Here is a 23,689-nt window from a genome sequence, read left to right on the forward strand (position 1 = left end):
GTACTGTGGCCAATTCCATTTCACGACACCCATGGTAATATAAAGTACTCACAAGCTCCAGTGGACTGAGACGTGTGCCAGAGATGGGCCTGGAATCAGAGAACTCAAAACTGGATGCATGGACGCTAGGACGGGGAATGGAACAGAAACATAAGTTTGTGAATAATCATTTCTTTTATTTCTAGTATATGCTAGTTAACTCTAACCCCACAACTAAAAGCATTCAACGCATAAGCCTTGAGGAAGACAGAATTTTTAAAAATCATAGTACTTTAAGCATTTTATTAATAACTCTTCTCTTGTTTTTAGGAGGATTAAAAATAGTGAATAATTCAAAAACGGAATGTATGTAGTGATTTTTTTTAAAGCTTTGTTCACAGGACTTTATAAAGTTGGTATAACAACCATTATTAACCATTTCCAACCACAGCCAACTTCTTGGACCCAAGGTCTGGAATTATCTTTAGAAATCTTGGACAGATATAAGTGATATAATTAGCAGAAGTCAAACGTAGGAAAGCAACTATCCAAACCTAGAATTAAGGGAAAATGTCATCTGGTGACATATACACATTTGAGTGTATAGACAAGAGAAGAGCTAAATACCTGAAGGAGGATGGAGGTCTATTTTCTGGTGTTCTTGAAGATGCAGGCCCAAATAGCTTTCTTTGGTCTTCCCGTGGTGTAAATGGTCTTTGGGTCCTAACAGTTCGTAAGGCATTTCGTGCTTCACTTATGATTTCTGCACTGGTCTTCTGCTTGGACGGTGAAGGTCGGTAAAACGGATCCAGCTTTTCTAACTTTTTATCATTTGGAGACAGCATCTTTCCTTTTAAAGTGCAATGTTCGTCAGGAAGACACCACACCCTGCATATACAGGGCACAAAATACCAACTATTTTCATCCAGTCATTTAGAAAGGAGTCCTCAAACCTACCCATACACACTTACACCATTTCTGTACATTAAACTTGAAAAAAAAAAAAATCCCAACTTTTAATTAAAAATCAACCAGGCAGTTACACTTTGAAGATCAGGATGGGAGAAGAGCTTTCAAAAACACAAACAAACAAAAAATAGCCTGATGTGCACAGTGATGCCTTAGGGAGTACATGCAATTGAGGGAATGGCAAGCAGGGAGGAGACACAGAGCGAAAGCTAAACCTGGAGAGAAAGAAGATAAGTTGTGAAAGAAGACACCCTAGGAAGGGAAAACTATCTCAAGGTCTCCAGTCGTTTTATAGATGGGAGATCCACAGGCAAGGTGGGAGGCGGGTTCTGTTAACTGAAGTATATGGTCCTGCTTAACTGATGTTTCCCTTTCTTTCCCACTGCTCTCCACACAAAATGCTAGTATAAGATTAAAGTTAGTCAGATGGGGTCCTTTCCAAACTATACTAGCTTTTATAAACGTAGCTGGTAAACTCGGAGAAAGGTTCAGCCTTACATTCGCCTATGATATATCTAAATGAGTTGATTCAAATTGCCTTCAATTTGAGTTAATGTCCTACATGAATAAATAACAAAATATCAAATGATCTTTTCCCAAGACACCACCCTCAGTTAAAGAGGTACAGTCATGCGCAAGGGCCGTGAGAATACACATCCCTCTTTTTAAATTTTTTAAAAATTGGGGTATAATTGCTTTACAATGTTGTATTCGTTTCTGCCATACAACAGTGTGAATCAGCTGTAAGTATACATGTATCTCCTTCTTCTTGCACCTCCCTCCCACCCCACCATCCCATCCCTTGAGGTTACACATTCATCTTAAATGTTTGTGTGCCCTACAGAGGCCTGGCTAACTTGGCAACACAACTTTGACAGCTTTACACTTTAAAATAGTTGAGATTTTAAAAACTTAATTCTAATTAGTACATGGTATTAAGTATTCATTCATTTAAAATAAAAGAAAAACCAATCTCCTGAAAATGTTGTATCTCTAGGGAGACTGAGGTCTGTGAAATTATTCTTGTATTTCGGTTGCCTGAATCAATTAATTTTAGAATAACTTCTGCAAAAACAAGAAGTTTTTGTGAAATATATCCAAGGAAACTGAAAACAATCCATTTCCGTAAGTAGAATCAACAGGTGATTCCTTAGACAACCAAAGATGATTTACTATATTATGATTCTGTACATTACGGTGTTACTTAATGACAGGCAACAAGAACATTTGTTTAGTTCTATCCACTCTCAGAGTTTTTGAAGGAAAGAATATGATGATGATTACAAACAATATGCCATTCCTTTCACAGGGAAAGGCCAGAGAGTGAAGTAAAAACAGTAAAAAATTACTAGATAAGCAATACTATTCTGGAAATTTTTGATATAGGCATTTGAATGTAAGCAAGGTCTCCAGAATTATGTACATTAGAACTAACAAAAACTAGCAGGCGTGGTACATTTATTTCTAATATGATATGATAGACTCTTTACTAAAAAATATTCAATGCTTATGTGTGTGTGTATACATATATATACACACACACATATATATATAATACCAGTGGAAACGACGTACATAATGGGTTTAAAAACCTTTTTGTCTGTAAATTTTTACCATCAATTCTAATCCAACTTTATCCCTTTTCCTCTCCTCTGCAGCTCTCACTTTAGCAGTTACACTTTGAGAAACCCTTTCAATAGTGTAGTATCTGCACAGTTAATCTATTATCATATCAATATTAATATATAATATATTAATATTAATATCATATCAATATTAATATATTAACCAAATCAAACATGGAAATGTTCAATAATGCAAGTGAACTGAGTTAGAAGTGGGTTTGAGGGGGTATTTTCTTTATAATTATTAAATTACAAATTCTTATAGAGATGGTTTTTGCCAATTTAAAAAACGATCAGTTTGTCTATTACAGTAAAGCATGCCTGAGCCATAACACAGTAGTATTACAGAAATTTTAACTTTATAAAAATTCTCCTGACAACTGCAACAAATCCATTCAGCTGTTTCCTCTATTTGGATCTCTGGGAATACAGACAGGAATAAACACTGTCTTCACTCTCAGGCAAGGACCACTAATTCTAGTTCAACATGTACTTTAATACCAAGCAGTGTTCTAAGTACTCTCAAGCACATCATCTCATTTAATTCTGTGAGATGGATAAAGTCTTAAGCAATTGCACGCATGCACACATGTCCCCAGAGCTGAAGATATTCAAACTATTACCCACTAGATGGGGTGGTGGAAGGTGGGGCACTCAGATGCCTCAGGGCTGCAGCTATTTACACACCCATACAGAAACATGCATGTGTCTTCACAAGCAGAATAGACTTCTTGGTGTGAACCAGCTGAGTATCAACCCTGCTTATGCCCACATGCTTTTAATACAAGGTAGAAACTGATGGGGGCAAAAAGAAAAAATAAAGATAAACTACCATGTGATTGGGAAAGAGAAAGAGATTTCTGATTGGGAGGTGTCAGGTAGACTTCCTGGAGGAGATGATGTTTGAGCTGGGTTCTGGAAAATGGTCTGAATTTGAGCAAATGACAATAGCTGACACTGAGGCTGGAGTAGAGAAGGAGTTTCCAGCCAAGTCAGTGAGTGAGCCAAGGCAGAGTATCAAGGATACACCAGGTGTGTGCTGGGTAAGAAGGAGCCCTGGAAATGAAGACTGGAGTTGTAGCAGGGAGAGAACTGAATGACAGGTCAAGAAAGTAAATAAAAGCTGATAAGCAAGTTAAAAGATGTTGTGGCATGAAATGATGGCAGTGATGGGCAGGATGGAAAAAATTAGAAGGGACAAAATCAGGCAGTTTTTATATAACCCAGCTATCTCCTAGAGGTCCTCAAGAAAGCTTTCCTGGACAAGCCTCTCCCACCTTCCAGCCTCAGTTAGGTGTCCCTCCCGCATACGCCACAAGGTCCCCTGTGGTCTCTGTCAGTACACCTCCTCCCTCACCGGGTTAGAACTGCCTGTGTACCTGGTGTTGCCCCACCAGACTCGGAGCCTGTTCTTCATGAGAAGCACAGCTCAAAGCTGGCATTTGCATAATCACTGGACTCCAACTACAGACCCTAGCTAGAAAACATCCAGATGAAGGATGTATGGCTTCTGAACTGGAGGCATTTGTTATAGTGGATTAAGAAAACATATGGGGCTTTATTTCAAGTGGCATCTGATTCTTGATGCTATATGGCAATAGGTCAAACTTAACCCCTTTTTGCTTTCTTGCTTTCACTTTGAGTTGCCCAGCATGGAGTAAGACTTGATAAACTTCATGATTAATGGATGGGGTATTAAAAGCCTGAAGTATAGGAGTAAAGGTGAAACAGAGGTAAGAAGAGAGATGAGAACAAGCGGCACCAAGAACATGAGAACCATGAGAAGCAGGATCGGGGACTTGAGAGGGCAGGAAGGGGACAGAGATGACACTGGGTATGCAAACCTTGGGAGGGCAAGGTGACCTTTTAAAAGACAACAGAAGGAGATGTGGACTACAAAGGGAAAGTAGCAGCTGAGTTCTGGCCTGCATCACTGTCTTGAGTTTATGATGTCCACAAAAACTCGAGGGGATGAACACCACCAGCAAAAGGAAATTTGAAACTGGAGACCTTTTCAAACAAAATATTGCTTATTGGTTAGGGGAAAGGTTATAAGTCATCATTTATAAGTTTATACCTAATATAAACATCTGTCTTTACCTCTGCTGTTAACAGTCATCTGAAACAGAGCCTTCTTGCTAAAGGCAACACTGCACTACCAGGATGTTTGCAAAAGGAGAAAGACTTGTCATCTCCATACTCTTTTTTTTCCTGCAAATCAAATACTCAAAACCTTTACCATGACTTTGAATGACTTTTGTGATAATATGAGCATCCAAACAACCAGTGGTTAAATGCTTAGAAGCTGGAGTAAAGTTCAAATACTCGTAACAATTTGCAGCTGTGTAACCTTGGGCAAGGTTTCTAACACCTATAAGCCTCAGTTTCCTCATCTATAAAAAGCATGTTGTAAAGAGTAATTGCCTCATAGGACTGTTTTGAAAATTAAATGATGTAATTAACATAAAGTGGGTTAGCATGGTGACTGGCCCTTAAAAAATATTAACTACTGTCCCAATGCTATGTGGCAAAAGGATACAACAATTAATTTTCTCATGAATGAAAAGTAGCATTTCAAAAAAGAAACTGCAAAAGAAAGGAAATGCCATTTGTTCAGTGGTTTTTTTTTTTTAACACATTTTACAAGTTTTAAAAATTAAACCAGGGTATTCTGCTTTGTGAAAAAAGGATCTTAAGTATTTTATTGACTATCAGCTGTGTCAAACAATCAGAATTTTATAAATTCACAAAATAGGATATAAATAAGATGCGGTACTTGCTTTTCCACCACGTAAAATAATTCTAAATCAGGATGAGACGGAAGGTCTGCTGTGATACTAGTAGCAATGGATAATAAAAGGCATTATATGTAATACGATATATTCTAACGTATATTGTTACACATATGCTTATTTATTTAAGACCCTATCTGTTGCCTAGAGGAGCCCAGGTACAATTTGTTTGATTTTGGCTGGGTCACTGTCTGCCTAAACAAAGTCCCTTTGTCTATCACTCTCTCATTCAACAAATACTATTGAGTTTCACCTAAGCACCACGCGCTTGGCTAAACGCTCAGCGTGTAGAAATAAAGACATCCGCGACCCGACCCCGAGAGCAAGCACAGTTCGCTCTCATCACCTCTCTCCCCCATTCCAGGGACAGAAAGGCGACGACAGAAGGGGTCCCCGGTGAACCTGCAGGGGAAGCCTCACCTCCCGCGCGGCCAGCGGCTCCCCGACTCCTGGCAATGCCCCCTCCTCCACCGGTCCAGGCCAGAGCAGAGCGCGGCAGCATCTTCACCCTGCCCGCCTGTCGGCCTGCCAGCCCGCTGGCCCGCCGGCCCGCTCCTCACGGTCGGCCGGCCTGCGTCTCCATGGTAACCGTACACAAACTACTTAACTCGTGCGGCCCGGCCGCCTCCCTGCAGAGCCAGGTAGCTGCTGGACAGGCGGAGTGGACCAGAGACTGAGTTGGGAGTGGGCGCAGGGAAGCGGGACCCAAAGTACCTTGTGGTTAGCGCTGGAGACAAGTTAACCACTGCGGAGATTCAGCTCATCCTCCAGTTTTCCCGCCGGCAGGACCCTCAGCCGCGGAGGAGAGCAGGCGGGGCTCAGCAGGGTGGGGCTGGGTGAGGACGGACTGACAGGTCCCCCGGCGCCGCTCGGCCACTGGGCCTGCGCAGACCGCCCGGCGCATGCGCAGAAACGCTGAGGCGCGGGCGCAGCGGGCGGAGGAGTGGGAGGGGCGTGGGCAGAGCGTGGGCAGGGCCGGAGGCACGGAGAGAGCGCGTCAGGTGCGGCGAGAAAGGGCGAGGGGGTCCGCGTGGAAGAGCCGGGGTGGGAAGGCATCTGCTTTTAAATTAGCAATTTACGGAACCGCGTTCGTTGAGCCCGTGTGAGATCTCAGCGCCTCTATTAAATAACAATACACAGAAAGGGCAGCTTAGTGTTTAGGGGTAAGAGTCAGGATTTACTGGTTCAAATTGAGGTTCAGTGTAATCTTGAACTAGATGCTTAACCCTCCCAGTCTCTCCTCATCTGTAAAACGGAGGGAATAATAGTACCTAGCTGGGTCTTGTGATGATTGCGAAGACTGAGAAAGTAGATTTCAAGTGCAGTGCGTGTGGCAGTCAACGAATGTTAAACTGCTGCTATTATTAAGACCTTGCACAGGTGAAGCACTTCAGAGTTTACAAAGTGTTTCACTGTGTATTATCTTTTTGAGCGTCCCTGACACTCTGATGAAGGCACCCCGGCATCCCTATTCACAGGAGAGGAAATACAGGCCTGAGGTCTAGTGAGTGACAGCGGTAGATTCAAGTCTAGGCCTCCAGTCGGCAGTTTTTGTTCTTACTGTTGACTGGTGAAAAGAACCCCATTTATATGTTTCTGGCTTAAATTCTGTTTTCTCCTGTTAGACCATTCAGCGACACTTTACAGTGTTAAATACAAATGAGACCATAATCACTCTCCATTCAGGATTGCACCACGTTTTTTAAATATGGGGATTCTTCAGCTAAAGTGTTGTTGTCAACACTGGTAAAATGCCACATCCTTTGGTGCTAAGTATCTTGTAAAGAATAATTAAATTGAAAATATTTGGGGGTACATACTATGTGTAAGGCATAGTGTTAGGCGGGGGAAATGATATTAACCTGAACTAAAGGAAGCTAAGTGGTCTTCAAAGTACCCAACAGGATTTCACATATAATAAAACAATAAATACTTATTAGTTGATTGGATAATTTTAGGGCCTAACATGAAGTATTTGCCTTCTTCAGGGCTGAAATCTTTCCTAACTACTCAACATGAATTACTGGTTGCTTTCAGTTCCTTCCCATCTCCTAGAAATCCAGGGTTTGCTCCAGCCCCTTTAGATGGGTCTCAGGATGGCCCCATACATCTCTTGTCCCTGAGACTCTGAGAGTGAAGGCTCATGTCACCCCCTCCATGCTGTCCCAGGTTGGTGCTTTAGATTTCCCTGGACCATCTAACTGCAGTCACCGGGAAGACCTCTCACTGAGTTTGAGATGAGGGAGGTAGCACCTCTACCTTCCTCTTCAAAGAAATTGGCTCATACCTTCTCCCCTCTTCCACTCTGTTGCTCCTTATTTTTAGCCTCAGCCTGGAACCTTAGGACCAGGGAGTCTGCGTGTTTCTTTGTAACTTGCCCTATGGAGCTTTACCTCACTTTCAGTTTGGAACTAATGATTATACAATTACCATCTCAGTGGAAACTTCAGTTTAAAACCATGTTGTACATCCAGTTAACTAACTATGGCCTTTGCACCTAGGATCTTGCAAGCACACTGCTGGAACGTGAAGCTAGCTGGCTCAGTCAGAAAATGTCTGCCAGGCAAGTCAGAATGATTGTAAAGAATGACAAGGGTAGAATTATAGGCAGCAATTATTTAAAAGCAAGGAAGCTCCCCAGCTTACCTCACTGAGGGACACAACATGGGAAAATATTGTGGCTATCATAGCAATGGCCTGGTATACTGACCTGGCTGTTCCTCCATGGTTACCTGATGGCTATTTAACAGATTTGACATAGTTAAGCTTGTAAGTGGAATTACTTTAGAAACAAAATTGTTGATATTTCTTATACCTTAGATTAAAGAGGAAAACATTTAGCCTCTGACATTTATAAAGCACTTTATAGTTTCTAAACTGCTTTCATTTGGAGCATTTCCTTTTTATTACTTTATTTAGAGTTTATAATAGGCCTGAGAGGTAGTTGTTTTGGAGATTATTATTCCAATTTGAGAGTGGACACAACTGAGGTTCAAAGATGGTAAATGACCCACAGTCACACAGCTAGTAAAGTGATCTGAGATCTGGTGTTTTTGATGCCATCCACCACTATACATGAATAAATGTTATTTTTCAGGCAGAGGCCTCTTGTTCACAGCAGTGAGAAGTACCTTCTAGGCTGTTGACACTGTTAAGATATGCTTCTCATTTTCTCCCCTCTCTTATCTCAACGTATTGCCTGTATGGGGTTACCAGGAACAAGAATCTTTATGTTCACTTGAAAATGTCGGATTTCTGAGTTTGGAATTAAGGTGAGAATTATATAGGTGGTAGAACAGGTAATTATAAAATTTTACATACCCTGATGATGCAAAAGTATAACAGAATGATAGCTATTTTTAACCACAGATGACCAATGGGTTTTATAATTTATACTATAGTTTATATTACATATACTTAATATTTAATATCTATAGCTTATCTTTAAAAGTATATCATTAGACATACTCTTGAAAAGATACAAGATAAATAAATACTTGTTTCATGCTCACGATTTCCTCAATGATTTTTATGACAATAACAAAGATTACTCAGAGAGAAAAAAATTGCTTCTGGCATGGAATAAAAATAACCAGTTTAGAATTCAAATATTCAGTTTGAGATGCTTTCTGCTTTTGTCAATATGGAATCTCAGTGCTTTAATTATTTTTATCACATAATTCCTGTGAGGCGTTCATCCAATTGATAGCCCATGCAGACTTTACATATAAATTTAAAGGCACAACTACATCAGAATGAAACTTGGTTAAAATCTACAATGCAATGGAAATTAAGGAATTTTATGGAACTAGATAGACACAAGACAGAGGAAAGGTCCTAAAATGTATTCACTGGAAAAAAAATTACATAAAAAGCCAAATGGAGCTCAGCTTTTACCTATGCACCTTCAGTCTTTCTTGCCTTTGATTACCACGCCCCACAATGACGTGCGCCACATTCTGCAGCAGCAGTCAAGTCAGGCATTGCTGGGGACGGTAACAAAGAGGGTCCACTTAATTACTAAGTGATCACAAAGAGTCTCTGACCACCTAGTATTTCATTGGACAGAAGGGGATTCTAGTTTTCGGGGACTGAGTTAGGAGTCTTAACTACAGATTGCTTCATCTTAAACAACTGCTGAAGTACCTCTATAGGAGAGACCATCAAAAACCCCCTATTCTTTGTCAGACTCACCTGTGAAGCATTACTGAATGAGATGTCCATATCTTATGGAAGCTTTCAGCTGTGAATAACAGGATACCGACCACCCCCCCACCCCGCCATGAAAAGTAGTGTAAATAAATACCAAGGACATTTAGCATTTTATTTCACTATAAATCTCGAAATGGCAACTCACTCCAGTACCCTTGCCTGGGAAAATCCCATGGACAGAGGAGCCTGGTGGGCTACAGTCCATGGGGTCGCAAAGAGTTGGACACGACTGAGAAACTTCACTTTCATAAATCTCAAAGCGGGCTGTTTCAGGGTTGGCCCTGCAGCTGAGGGGTGGCATTAAGGAATATCAGTCATGTCTCCCCACCTGGTCACAAGACGGCGGTAGCAGCACTGACCTGTGCATCCACACACAAGCCTCTCAGAGCAGAGAAGAGAGAGGAGAGGCCGGGCCCTTTTCACATGCTCTTTACACTGAGAAGGGAAAATTTCCCAGAAGTGCCTCAGCTGTATTCTTCTTCTAGTTCATGGGCCAGAACTGTGTCATACCCACACAGCAGTCTCTGGAAGAGATGAAGAGGATTACTATGACTGTGATTGATTTAGATCAATCAAATTTCATCCCCTGGGGGTTGGGGGAGGAGCCCCTCTTCTCTGATGCCACAACCTGAACCAACTGGAGTCTGGGCAGCAGGAGAAGGGTCAACTGCCATTGGGTAGATGCTGACAGCATCCGCTACAATGTCTGGGTGAACTAATGAAGAATGTCTTCATTAGACAAGAGATTCGGAGAACTGCTCACCCGGACTGGAATGAGAGAACCGAAAGAGTCACGCCCAAGCAGGGTGCTGTTTGGTGCCAAGTCCTAAAGTGAGGCTGTGGTCCCTCGTCAGACTGCTGCCCAATCGTGGCTGCCACATTAGAACCACCCTGCTGCTGCTGCTGCTAAGTCGCTTCAGTCGTGTCCGATCTGTGTGACCCCATAGACAGCAGCCCACCAGGCTGCACTGTCCCTGGGATTCTCCAGGCAAGAGTACTGGAGTGGGTTGCCATTTCCTTCTCCACCCAGAGAGCTGCAAAAAGCACCTCTGCTCTGCATTCACCCCACCGTTGGTCCAGTTGCCGGAGGAGGAGAGCACAGGGGAAAGGGTTAAGTGTTTTTTGCAGCTGCTGAGAAAGCTGCAACATACAGCATCCCGCAGGGAGGACCCCAGCCCTGGTGAATGTCAGAGCTCCCCTGTCCGAGGGCCTCAACCAGGATTAACAGGAGGCAGAGATGTCACTAGAATCCTCGGCTTCAGAGCAGGAGGAAAAGAGAGGATGCTAATGATGCATGACCCAGAGATGAGACTCATAGACCCGGGGTGCTGTACTTGATGTCCCCCACTCCTGTTACCATGCCTTCTTGGCACTTACCATGCCTTCTCCACCTGGTCACTCTGACCCCACTGCATTCTCCTCCTGCTCCAAGTCCACCCTACAGGCAGCAACCCAAGTGACTGTCACAGACCACAGTCCTGCACGTACCTTTCTCTGACCACAAGCCCTCGATATCTGCCCATGCATACTTGCATGCATACTCAATCATGTCCGACTCTATGAGACCCCATGGATTATAGCCCACTGTTCCTCTGTCCATGAAATTTTCCAGCCAAGGATACTGGAGTGGATTGCCATTTCCTCCTTCAGGGGATTTTCTTGCATCTCCTGCATTGGCGGGTGAATTCTTTACCACTGAGCTACCTGGGAAACTCAGCCTGCCCATTGACCACCAAAGTACATCCCAAGTCCTCTGAGCTCTGTACTGCAGCCTCTGCTTCTACCTTATTATAATAACTAGGATTTATTTGGGGGTTATTACACGCTGTGTGCTTAGTGCTTTCATGACTTTAAACAAGCAAATCTTTCAACCCTAAAGTTCTAAAATTATCCTCATTTTACATGCAAGGAAACTGCGGTTTAGTTTCTTTACTTGCCCAGGTCACACAGGTGGTAAAAATGGTGGATCTAGTTGGGACATTTCTGCGGCTTTCTGTACAATATGCCATGGCCCAGGAAGATAAGCAGAAACAGTATGTATGGGGACAACCAGAACTGGGGATGGCCCAGAGGATGGAGTCTGAAGGGACAGGCTACAGACCCCTAGGCCATGTGGGGGAGCAAAGGGAGAGGAGAGTGTGCTGGTCTGGGAGGTGTGGGGGACGGAAGAGGACAGAGGTCACATGAGAGCACAAAGCAGATGAGGAGGTTTGAGGGAATGAGAAGTGTGCTATGGTAGTAGGAGTCCCAGATGGGAGTCAGGAAAGGCTTCCTGACACTCCTTGGCCCTGTGCCTGTGAGCACCTCACTGAATAGCTGTGCTTTTCTCATCTGTGGGATGTGCAGGGTGAACTAAATGACTCTTGAGATGCAACCAAGAGCTAGCAGTCCATGGCAGGAGGTTGTGGTCAGAGAGGCGGCTAAGGGTTAGATTTTAGAGGTGGCTCAGTGGTAAAGAATTCACCTGCCAATGCAGGAGATGTGGGTTTGATCCCTGGGTCCAGAAGATCCCCTGGAGAAGGGAATGGCAACTTGCTCCAGTATTCTTGCCTGGGAAATCCCATGGACAGGGGAGCCTGGTGGGCTATAGTCCGTGGGGTTGCAAAAGAGTCGGGCACAACTTAGTGACTAAACAACAACAGTTGTGAAAACCAGACAATGAGGTCCAAGGTGTGGCCTGGCTGGTCACCTCCATGGAGAAGGTGAGAGGCCTAAGGAGGCTGGAGGAAGTGCTGACGAGGTGGGGCTAAAGGGAAAGAAGAGCTAGACCTGTCAGATACTTTGTTGCTCAGTACTCTTGTGCTGATAACACCGGTGTACAGGTGTCTCTCCACAGAGCCTGGCAGCCCCAGAGAAGGCCGTGGCCCTGGGACTTGAGGCCCTAGGAGAGAGAGACATCTAAGCTCTCTTGGGTGATGATGGCAGTCAGCTGCCCTGAGGAGGAGCCCCCAGCCAGCCTGAAGACCCATGGCTTAGAGGAGCTCACCCAGGAGCCTTACTTTGCCGCTTCTTGGGGCTCTCAAATTCAGTTTGTTTGATTTTCAAAACAGTGTACTTCTGTACTATTGAGTTACCAGCCCAAGGATATATTATCTTGGCAATATGACAAGAAGGAAAATTTAAATAGAGGGCAAAAAGTTTAATTTAGCTGTTGGAATTCAGGTAATCAAGGAAATGTAGAGTCCAGCTTTAGGTTTCAACATTCAGACAGAAGGATTCCTAGCAGGTCCCAAATGTAGCTGATCACAACTGGACTGCTAACAGTAATATCTTGAAGAGCTAAAAATGCTAAGTACCTACGTTCATTGCAATGAGAAGAGTCATACAATTCTTTACGCTATTCAGCTAAAAGTTATTACATAAATTTGGTCCACAACATCATGCGAAGAGTTGACTCATTGGAAAAGACCCTGATGATGGGAAGGATTGGGGGCAGGAGGAGAAGGGGACGACAGAGGATGAGATGGCTGGATGGCATCACTGACTCGATGGACATAAGTTTGGGTAAACTCCGGGAGCTGGTGATGGACAGGGAGGCCTGGTTTGCTGCGATTCATGGGGTCACTAAGAGTCGGTCACGACTGAGCAACTGAACTGAACTGATTATCTACCAAGAATGCGAAGGTGTTAGTAATAGCCGTGGGACTTCCCTGGTGGTTCAGTGGCTAAGTCTCTGTGCTCCCAATGCAGGCAGCCAGGTTCCCTTCCTGGTCAGGGAACTAGATCCCACATTCAGCAACTTAAAGATCCAGCACACCTCAACTAAGACCCAGTGCAGCCAAATAAGCGATAAGATAAATAAACATTTAAAAAAACAACAGAAGTGATAGCCACAAAACAGTGAAAACCTCATGATAATCACTGTGCAGTTGAAAGCACATTGCATCCGAGCTCCCAACACTTCACATTTCATAGAGGTAAATACACAACCCCCCGCCCCACGCCAGAAATTGTGGATAAAAATATTCTGTTTGAAACTTGAAAACATTGACCTTGCCTGATCAAGAAACTTGAAATTTCAGCACTGAAAGTCTCAGCGAAATTATTCTTTCTGTGTGTTTTCTGTGTTCACACTCAGAGACTGTTAAAATAAATGGTGTGCCAATCAGGGTTTTGTTTTTTTTTTAACTTCATTGTGACAGTTCTTATTAGGGTATGGATAGAAACAGAAGCTTCTTCGTTTTTGAACCATTTTGATTTTGAGAGCTCAAACTCAACTAAGGGAAGGGATTTTCGGCATAGATGGCAGTGTTCAAAGCACTTTTTATCAGGAGTGGAGACCCCTGGTTTCTCAAGGCCTCTACTACTCTCTGCCCGTTGGCTGCAGCTGCTCCATACCCCCCACTGGCCCTACCTTCCTCTGCCCTCTAATTAAGCTGCAGGAGCCAAGCCCCCAGCCAACCATTGCTCATCATACGATGTGCCACCTCCTGTTTCAGCCTAGCACCCAATGCTAAAGATCTGCCAGGCTTTGAGCTAAGTGGCTTAAGTTCTTAGGAAGCCATGTGATTGCATCTTGTACCAGCTGGTCTCCTAAAACAGCTCCAGGCAGAGCACACTGTTGTTCTCCAGATAGGACCCACTCTGAGGTCATGATTTGCCATGAGGAAAGCTCATCCAACATGGAACAGCATCATTTTATGTCCTCTGAGCCCTCAGTACAAGCCTCCCATGCCCCGAGAGTCCTTCCTCTCAAAAGTCTCACCAAAAAGAAAGATTAATGCCTCTGTAGGGAGTTCTTAAAGATGCTTCAAGCCATCTCTGTTTTGGTAATTGTTTTTCTCACTATATGTTACCCTTCTCATTCACTTGGGTCCCAGAGAGGAGAAGCCCAAGGAGAAGAGAATGGAATTGCATAAGCTAAGCAGGATAGTAAGCACCTGAAAACAGAGGGCTTGTCCTTCTTGCTCACCTTTGGGTATCCTTGATACAAGAATGGTAGTCTGTATTGATCTGATCTATCAATATAGATCTATATTGAACATATAAGTGTTCCATAAATACTTGCTGAATAAATGAACAAGTGAATGTGGGCTTGAGAAGATGATATTCAGGGTCAGCGTCATGATGTATGACCCATATGTTCCAGGGTATCAGTCCACTGACAGTCACCCCCAGCCCCTCTAGCCCCAGTCACCACCAGTCTCTCGCCAGGTCCTTCTGAGAGTGCCTACAGCTGTGCTGTCTTACCTGTGCTCGGAAACAAGTCCCATCACACCCTCGATTCACACCATCTCAAGGGCTCCTCGCTGCCCCAGCTGTGGGAGCACTTCCTTTGGGAGAGTGTGGTCTGCCCTCCTGCCCACTCTTGCCACCTTGGGGTGGGAGTGCTAGGGTGGGCTCTCCTGATTCCGTGCGTACCCTGTCTCCAGGCCCTAGAGCAGCACGGCTTCCTCCCAGAGTCTCACTCAGCCATTCACAAGTGGAGCATCCTCACGTCTCACCTGCTTCTCCCTCCTGGGGCTCAGAACCAGTCCACAGGCCTGCCTAAGGGTCAGACATCCCCTCCACCCCTCTCTTTTCCTTATCTTTCTATTCTTTTTGGCCCCAACAAACTCCTTTCCCATCAGCGTCGGTGTGAGCCAAAGCGCTCCTGCAAACCAGCTCCTGCAGGCAGGCACCTGCAGGGGTCACCAGCCTCCCAAATGTAGTCAGCCAAGGCCCGGTGGGAACTACCCAGGGAAGAGCCCTGGGCTTAGGGCCTGGAGTCTGAGGTCAAGCCTCACATCTTTCCCCCCGACTGCTTTGTAACTTGGGAGAAAGAATCCATGGGAGATTCCTGGGCCTCCCTTTCTGGGTCTGTGAAGGCAAGTGGTTTCTAACAGTCTGCGGTACCAGGTGATAATTTGAGGGAGAAGACAGTGAAGACACGAGGCCCAGGAAGGAGACGAAGGTGTGAGAAATCAGCGGTTAGCCAGGACAGGCGGGTAAGGGGGTGTTCCTCTGGGAGGAGGCAGTCTGCCGCAGAAGATGACGGGGCAGCTTTCGTATCCAGTGCAGAGACAGAACGTACCTCTTAGGTAGGGTTACCTCTTTGGTTCTGTGGTTGCAGGAGCTTCATCAGGATGAACAGCAGATGTCATCCTTTTGTGCAGTCACACAGGAGATGGCAAGAGTCAACATCGACATTTAATGAATCAGTGAACGAAAATGGACTGGAATGGGTGAATTTAACTCAGATGACCACTATATCTACTACTGTGGGCAAGAATCCCTTAGAAGAAATGGAGTAGCCATCATTGTCAACAAAAGAGTCCAAAATGCAGTACTTGGATGCAGTCTCAAAAACGACAGAATGATCTCTGTTTGTTTCCAAGGCAAACCATTCAATATCACAGTAATCCAAGTCTATGCCCTGACCAGTAATGCTGAAGAAGATGAATTTGAATGGTTCTATGATGACCTACAAGACCTTCTAGAACTAACACCCCCCAAAAATGTCCTTTTCATTTTAGGGGACTGGAATGCAAAAGTAGAAAGTCACGAGATACCTGGAGTAACAGGCAAATTTGGCCTTGGAGTACAAAATGAAGCAGGTCAAAGGCTAATAGAGTTTTGCCAAGAGAACACACTGGTCATAGCAAACACCCTTTTCCAACAACACAACAGAAGACTCTACGCATGGACATCACCAGATTGTCAACACCAAAATCAGATTGATTATATTCTTTGCAGCCAAAGATGGAGAAGCTCTATACAGTCAGCAAAAACAATACTGAGAGCTGACTGTGGCTCAGATCATGAACTCCTTATTGTCAAATTCAGACTTAAATTGAAGAAAATAGGTAAAACCACTAGACCATTCAGGTATGAACTAAATCAAATCCCTTATGATCATACATTGGAAGTGAGAAATAGATTCAAGGGATTAGATCTGATAGACAGAGTGCCTGAAGAACTGTGGACAGAGGTTTGTGACATTGTACAGGAGGCAGTGATCAAGACCATCCCCAAGAAAAAGATATGCAAAAAAGCAAAATGGTTGTCTGAGGAGGCCTTACAAATAGCTGAGAAAAGAAGAGAAGCAGAAGGCAAAGGAGAAAAGGAAGGATATACCCATTTGAATGCAGAGTTCCAAAGAATAGCAAGGAGAGATAAGAAAGCCTACCTCAGGGATCAATGCAAAGAAATAGAGGAAAGCAATAGAATGGGAAAGATTAGAGATCTCTTCAAGAAAATTAGAGTTACCAAGGGAACATTTCATGCATAGATGGGCACAATAAAGGACAGAAATGGTATGGACCTAACAGAAGCAGAAGATATTAAGAAGAGGTGGCAAGAATACACAGAAGAACTGTACAAAATAGATCTTCATTAACCAGATAACTATGATGGTGTGATTACTCACCTAGAGCCAGACATCCTGGAATGTGAAGTCAAGTGGGCCTTACGAAGCATCACTATGAACAAAGCTAGTGGAGGCGATGGAATTCCAGTTGAGCTATTTCAGATCCTAAAAGATGATGCTGTGAAACCCAGCAAATATGGAAAACTCAGCAATGGCCACAGGACTGGAAAAGGTCAGTTTTCATTCCAATCCCAAAGAAAGGCAATGCCAAAGAATGTTCAAACTACCACACAATTGCATTCATCTCACACGCTAGCAAAGTAATACTCAAAATTCTCCAAGCCAGGCTTCAACAGTACATGAATTGTGAACTTCCAGATGTTCAAGCTATATTTAGAAAAGGTAGAGGAACCAGAGATCAAATTGCCAACATCCACTGGATCATCGAAAAAGCAAGAGAGTTCCAGAAAAACATCCATTTCTGCTTTATTGACTATGCCAAAGCCTTTGACTGTGTAGATCACAACAAACTGTGGAAAATTCTTCAAGAGATGGAAATTTCAGACCACCTGACCTCCCTCTTGAGAAATCCGTATGTAGGTCAGGAAGCAACAGTTAGAACTGGACATGGAACAACAGACTGGTTCCAAATAGGGAAAGGAGTACATCAAGGGTGTATATTGTCACCCTGCTTATTTAACTTATATGCAGAGTACATCATGCGAAATGCTGGGCTGGATGAAGTACAAGTTGGAATCAAGGTTGGCAGGAGAAACATCAATAACTTCAGGTACGCAGATGACACCACCCTTATGGCAGAAAGTGAAGAACTAAAGAGCCTCTTGATGAAAGTGAAAGGGGAGAGTGAAAAAGTTGGCTTAAAGCTCAACATTCAGAAAACAAAGATCATGGCGTCCGGTACCATCACTTCATGGCAAATAGATGGGGAAACAATGGAAACAGTGACAAACTTTATTTTGAGGGGGCTCCAAAATCACTGCATATGGTGACTGCAGTCATGAAATTAAATGATGCTTGTTATTTGGAAGAAATGCTATGACCAACCTAGGCAGCATATTAAAAAGCAGAGACGCTACTTTGCCAACAAAGGTCCATCTAGTCAAAGCTATGGTTTTTCCAGTAGTCATGTATGAATGTGAGAGTTGGACTATAAAGAAAACTGAGCACTGAAGAATTGATGCTTTTGAACTGTGTTGTTGGAGAGGACCCTTGAGAGTCCCTTGTACTGCAAGGAGATCTGGTTGTATCCATCATAAGGGAAATCAGTCCTGGATATTCATTGGAAGGACTGATGCTGAAGCTGAAACTCCAATACTTTGGCCACCTGATGCGAAGAACTAACTCATTGGAAAAGACCCTGATGCTGGGAAAGATTGAAGGCGAGAGGAAAAGGGGACGACAGAGGATGAGATGGTTGGATGGCATCACCGACTTGATGGACATGAATTTGAGCAAGCTTTGGGAGTTGGTGATAGACAGGGAAGCCTGTCATGCTGCAGTCCATGGGGTCACAATTAGTTGGACATGATTGAGCAACTGAACTGAACAGGGTGGCTGCCCATACTCCTAGTCAAGACTAATTTTCTTTTGCTTAAGCTTTTGGTTTCATATCCAAGAATCCATTGCCAAATCAAAGGGCATGAAGATTTTTCTCCTCTTTTCTTCCAAGAGTTTTATAATTTTAACTCTTAGTTTGTAAAGTCTTTGGTCCATTTTGAGTCAATTCTCGTATGGTGTAGGTAATGGCGAAACTTCATTCTTTTGGTTGTGACTCTCCAAGTTGTTCCAGCTGTTGAAGATGGGTGAGAGTCTTTTGTGAGGCAATAATACATTGTGTCACGTAAATGTCCTTTGATCCAGGGCCAAGGGAAACTGAACAGAGATCAGGAAAATGGGCTGTAAGATTCTGAGGGTACAAGCTTACCAGAGAGTGACTGCACGTGGTTGCCATAATGCATTAAAGAAACAAATTCCTTTCCTTCTCAGTGAGAACGGCTTCAGCTGACACCCAAGGTGGACATGAAGGTGCAGGCAGCAAGGAAGGGCTGGTGGCTTTGGCACAAAAGGGTTAACTATGTGGAGGCAGTAGTTGCAGCCTGAGGCCACCAGGGGGCACCAAGTGGGAGCACCTTAAATGGCTACCATGATGCACTATCCAGAGGGTCATCTCCTAGACAAGAAAAGAACTTAGAGCACACGGGTTTTAGCATTTCCATTGATGGACTGCTGCTGCTAAGTCGCTTCAGTCGTGTCCGACTCTGTGCGACCCCATAGACGGCAGCCCACTAGGCTCCGCCGTCCCTGGGATTCTCCAGGCAAGAATACTGGAGTGGGTTGCCATTTCCTTCTCCAGTGCATGAAAGGGAAAAGTGAAAGTGAAGTCGCTCAGTCGTGTCCGACTCTTCACGACCCCATGGACTGTATGTAGCCTACCAGGCTCCTCCATCCATGGGATTTTCCAGGCAAGAGTACTGGAGTGGGGTGCCATTGCCTGCTCCCCATTGATGGACACTTGGAGCCACAAACTATTTTTGTTACTTTTTGTTTATCCTCCCGCAAGATGGCATGGACTGGAAAAGCAAGAGTTACAATTAATCTCCCTTCCCAAAGTGCAGTTCAAAAAAGAACAATCTGTTTTTCAAGACCCCAGCTCTCTGTGAGAAATTCTATACTAGCATTCAAAATTAAGCCATGTTTGCCAAAATGTAAATTTCTTTTAATGGCTAATTTTTTTTTTTTTTTTTAAGTGACTGCTTATGTTTGCAGCAGAGAAAATAAGAGAAAAAAGAGGAGTAATTTATCTAAAAAATACCAGTTCTATTTTGGGGAAGGGATATTACAGAGAACCAATGTAATTCTGTAATATTAATCTATTTCAAATTTTTCAAATGTCAAAAATGCAGTTTATGTTTACTTCCACAAATTCAGTGAACATTTTTCATTAGGCACTAAGCAGAAAATTTGAAATTAAATGTTCAGCAATGTTCAAACAAATGAAGAAATCTCCTCCCCCAGGCCATCCTTTGACATAACTAGGACAATCCAATATAATAACCCTCTAAAAGGATTAATTCTGCCTAAAACCAGCTCCTGAAAAAAACCACATGGCACTTTCTGAAACATTCTTGATAATGTGAACACCATTATTACATTTACAACCCAGGAGCCTGGTGCTGAGTCTGTCTTAGAACATTCTATGATAATGCTGAACAAGGGAGTCTTCACAATCAGAGTTGCAGGAAAACCTAAATAATAATTAAAATATACAAAATAAAAGCAATAAGGTTGCATTTTGCTTCTATTAAATTAATAAGATATTTTAAACATACTCACTATTGGTAATGTTGTAGCAAAAATGGCCCACATGTATGCTGCTGATGGCAATGCAAATCAGCTGTGCCAGGCAAAACCATTCAAAATGTTTCTCTGATTCAGTGATTGGCATTATTCATCGGAAGAACAACGTTTTACACCTGCTTAATGCAAAATTATTATAAGAACGCTGGTAAGCTTGGAAGTCTCCTAAATATCTAGTGAAGGTGGTTGACGGTTAGGTAAAACATGAGATACCCACTTAATCTGGGGATTCCCTCATTGCTGTTGGTAAAGAATCTGCCTGCAATGCAGGAGACCGGGGTTCAATTTCTAGGTCGGGAAGATCCTCTGGAGAAGGAAATGGCAACCCACTTCACTATTCTCGCCTGGAGAATCCCATGGACAGAGGAGCCTAATAGGCTACCATCCATGCGATCACAAGAGTCGGAAACGACTTAGCAACTAAACCAGCACTACCACCCGCTTAATGAAAGGTACAGGTATATGCAAATAAGACAGTGTTAAGAGGTACATGTAGTTCTGTCCAGGCAGGGAGAGGAGCAGAATTGTAAATGTAGTTTTTTTCTTCTCTTGTTGAAAGTTTCCTTAATGTTACCATAAATTTATTTGTTGGCTTAATAAAAATGTTAAATAAATTGCAAGCAAAGTTCCTTACCTTTCAGTTATTTGTAAGTCATGCGTATGACTGTGTCATGCATCTTTTTTCTCTTAACCTTTTTATTTATGCTTGATTTGACTTGGCTAGACTGGTCTGTGATTTCTTCCACACAGTATTAAGTTACACCTACCCATTAGGCCCGGGGTTGGGGGGGGGCAGGTGGAATTCTCAGAGTATGAAGCCATTTGAAACTGCTTAAAGAGAAAGGCAGTAAGAGCAGATTTCCAGAGGAAAGGGAGTAATCCTCAAGCCATCCCAAGGAGGACAACTGAAAGGAAGCCAGGTCTGGCAGCAAGGTACAACTCCTGGGGTGTTGATCACATGGTATTTTCTGTAAGGGGGGTGTAGCCCCAGAAAATCCAGCCCCCTGATAATTTGCAGTGCTGACTACCTACTTTTTAAAAAGTAATTATTTATTTGACTGCTCCGAGTCTTAGTTGCAGCATACTGGATCTAGTTCCCTGACCAGGGATCAAACCAGAGTCTCCTGCATTTGGAGTGCAGAGTTTAAACCACCGGACCATCAAAGAAGTCCCCCAATTACCTACTGATGCCCTACTGTAGTAGACATGGTTTTGTGTACCCAACAGCCATTCTTTACTTCTTCCTTGCCGAGTTCCTGGTAATGAACAACAGCACCATCTCAAGCTAGTTTAAGCTAGAAAGGAGTTTATTTACGGACTCAGGGAGCTCACAGGACCCCCAGGAGGGCTGGAAAACCAGGCTTGAAGACTATATAACCTGGAACAATACCCAAATTATATTACCAAACTGCTCCAATGTACATCTGTGGCCACTGCCCCCATAACATGGATGCGATGCGTGATATGTTACCACTCAGCTGTTTCTTAAAACTGCATTGTCTACCCGAAATGTTCCCCCATCTTCACTGGAAAAAAGAAACTGCCTGGCCCCTAATTCCTACCTTTGCTCAGTTCTAAATTCAAGTCTCGTGCAGGTGTATCTGGTTGGTGGAGTCCAGGTAACATACCTGCACCCAAGCTTTCCTGCCAATTGGGAAGGAGAGTTCTGTTTCCATTTGGGACTCATAATGTGTGGAATTTCTCAAATATAAGGAGCCACCAATGTAAAAAATGTTCACAAAATTTCACCCAACTTTGTTCCGTTGTCGATTTTACTCTTTGTGGCCACAAAGTTTGGGGAAGGCTGGCCTCATATCTCCATTAAGTCAGTTGTGGCAATGCCATTTTCCTTCATGGTAATTGGGCCCAAAAGGCACATGACCCAATTCTGACCAACGAGGCACAAAAGGACATCTGCTGAGGGCCTTCTGAGAAAGGTTTCTTAGCTCTTAAAGAGAGACACAGGGACACAATGAGTCCTTTTTCTGTCTCTGGATGGTGGTATGTAGGGATCTGAACACTGGAGCTGCTGCCACCGTACAGTGACTGACACTCTTAAAATGACAAAGCAGAAAGATAGAATTCATCTGGGTCCTTGATAATATTGCTTAGCCTCTGACTCGACCAACCCATCCTATCTCAGGATGACTTGCTGTGTGAAATAATCTTTCCTGTATTGTGTGAGCCAGGTGATGCTCTCCATGCAGCCCAAAGTATCCTGAGCAACCCACTCTGTCCACTGCTGCAAGGATGACTGAGAATGATCAGGACCATAATACATGGCCGTCTTCTTCGACTGGAGGAGCCTGACAATGTATCAGCGTAGATGAAGTGGACAGGGAATGTGTGGCCATGTTAGAAAAGTCCCTTCTGAGCAGCCTCCCCTTCTCAGAAGTGGACCCATCTGTCCCCTTACTGCAACAACACCCTCTTGCCTCTTGTGAATTTCATTTCCTCCAGTACGTTGAGTAACTGGAGATACCCTGTCCTGCCACTGAGAAGGCTGAAGGAGTTCCTGAAGGTTCTTCCTGGTAGAAACTTCCTGTCACCACCCCCACTTCCATCCTCCACCCCCAACAGCCAGTGGCAGGCTCATGGCCTCACCTCAGGCAATCAGACTCTTTCTCTCTAGACTTGACCTTTCCAACCAAATGACTCAATGACGGAAAACAGTAGGCATTCATTCATTCCAGAAAACTCTCCCTCCAGCCTTACTATCTGGCCAGGACTATTGAGTCCTTCCCGCTGCCTGGTTGCCCTAAACTGCCCTGGAGGAATATCTGTCCTGTTTCTGAAACCACAGAGTTCCCAGGAAACAGAGATTTCAAAACTACCCGAGTTGCCCAGCCAGAGACATTCCAGTGTGAAAGCTTATACTCTTGAAGAACTTCCAAATTAAAACGTTATGAACAGTCAGTTCTACAATGCCATCTTTTACTCTAAGGATTGCTTCAGTGAATTTATACTGAGATGTTCTTTATACATGAAAGCCATCCTATTTCTTCTTCTTCTGGCCCTCCACCCCCAAACTGGGGGTTTAAATTATGAAATAAAAAGGCTGATATAAACAAGCTGCTAAAATTAAACTCATCACGAAGTTTACACATGAAGAAATGGTTCATTAAGCATTTCTGTTTATAAATTTCAGGGAATATTGGTATCCTGGATCTTTGCTTGTTGGGAACTTGAGGAAAATTATTTGAAATATTTTTAAAAGTATTTCACTTCCCGGAACTGTAATGAGTACCATGTGACATCCAAGGGCAAGAGAAATAAATATTGAGTATGTGGAGGAAAAAGAAAACCATTTTATCTCTTCATTTGGAACATTTTTGCTTACATAAAATTTTTAAATTGTGGTAAAAACACATAGTATGCTAACCGTTTTTAAGTGTATAATTTAGCAGAATTAAAAAAAAACACGTTAGCCAACTTAATGCTGGAGT

The 23,689-nt window shown here is 43.4% G+C and overlaps 1 protein-coding gene across 20 annotated transcripts in view; it reads right to left on the reverse strand.

The window, feature by feature from the left end:
- The window catches only part of ARMC2 (armadillo repeat containing 2), a 246,475-nt gene that overhangs the window by 124,853 nt on the left and 97,933 nt on the right, over window positions 1–23,689 (reverse strand). For 10 of the 20 annotated variants that reach the window (XR_014064461.1, XM_081526729.1, XM_081526725.1 and 7 more), the window contains 3 exons: window positions 9,937–10,101; window positions 607–867; window positions 53–125 (listed from right to left, as the gene is read on the reverse strand). Coding sequence is in view for 19 of the 20 variants with exons in the window: in XM_081526729.1 (XP_081382855.1) it covers window positions 53–125; window positions 607–867; window positions 9,937–9,944 (342 nt within the window). In the remaining variant the exon portion in view is untranslated. Of the gene's footprint in view, window positions 1–52; window positions 126–606; window positions 895–5,785; window positions 6,259–9,936; window positions 10,102–23,689 lie in introns of those variants that run through there. The other 10 variants (XM_081526723.1, XM_081526738.1, XM_081526737.1 and 7 more) reach the window with 4 other exon arrangements.

Source organism: Giraffa tippelskirchi, chromosome 9, assembly GCF_054371585.1.
Source record: "Giraffa tippelskirchi isolate mGirTip1 chromosome 9, T2T-mGirTip1v1.2.pri, whole genome shotgun sequence".
Taxonomy (NCBI): domain Eukaryota; kingdom Metazoa; phylum Chordata; class Mammalia; order Artiodactyla; family Giraffidae; genus Giraffa; species Giraffa tippelskirchi.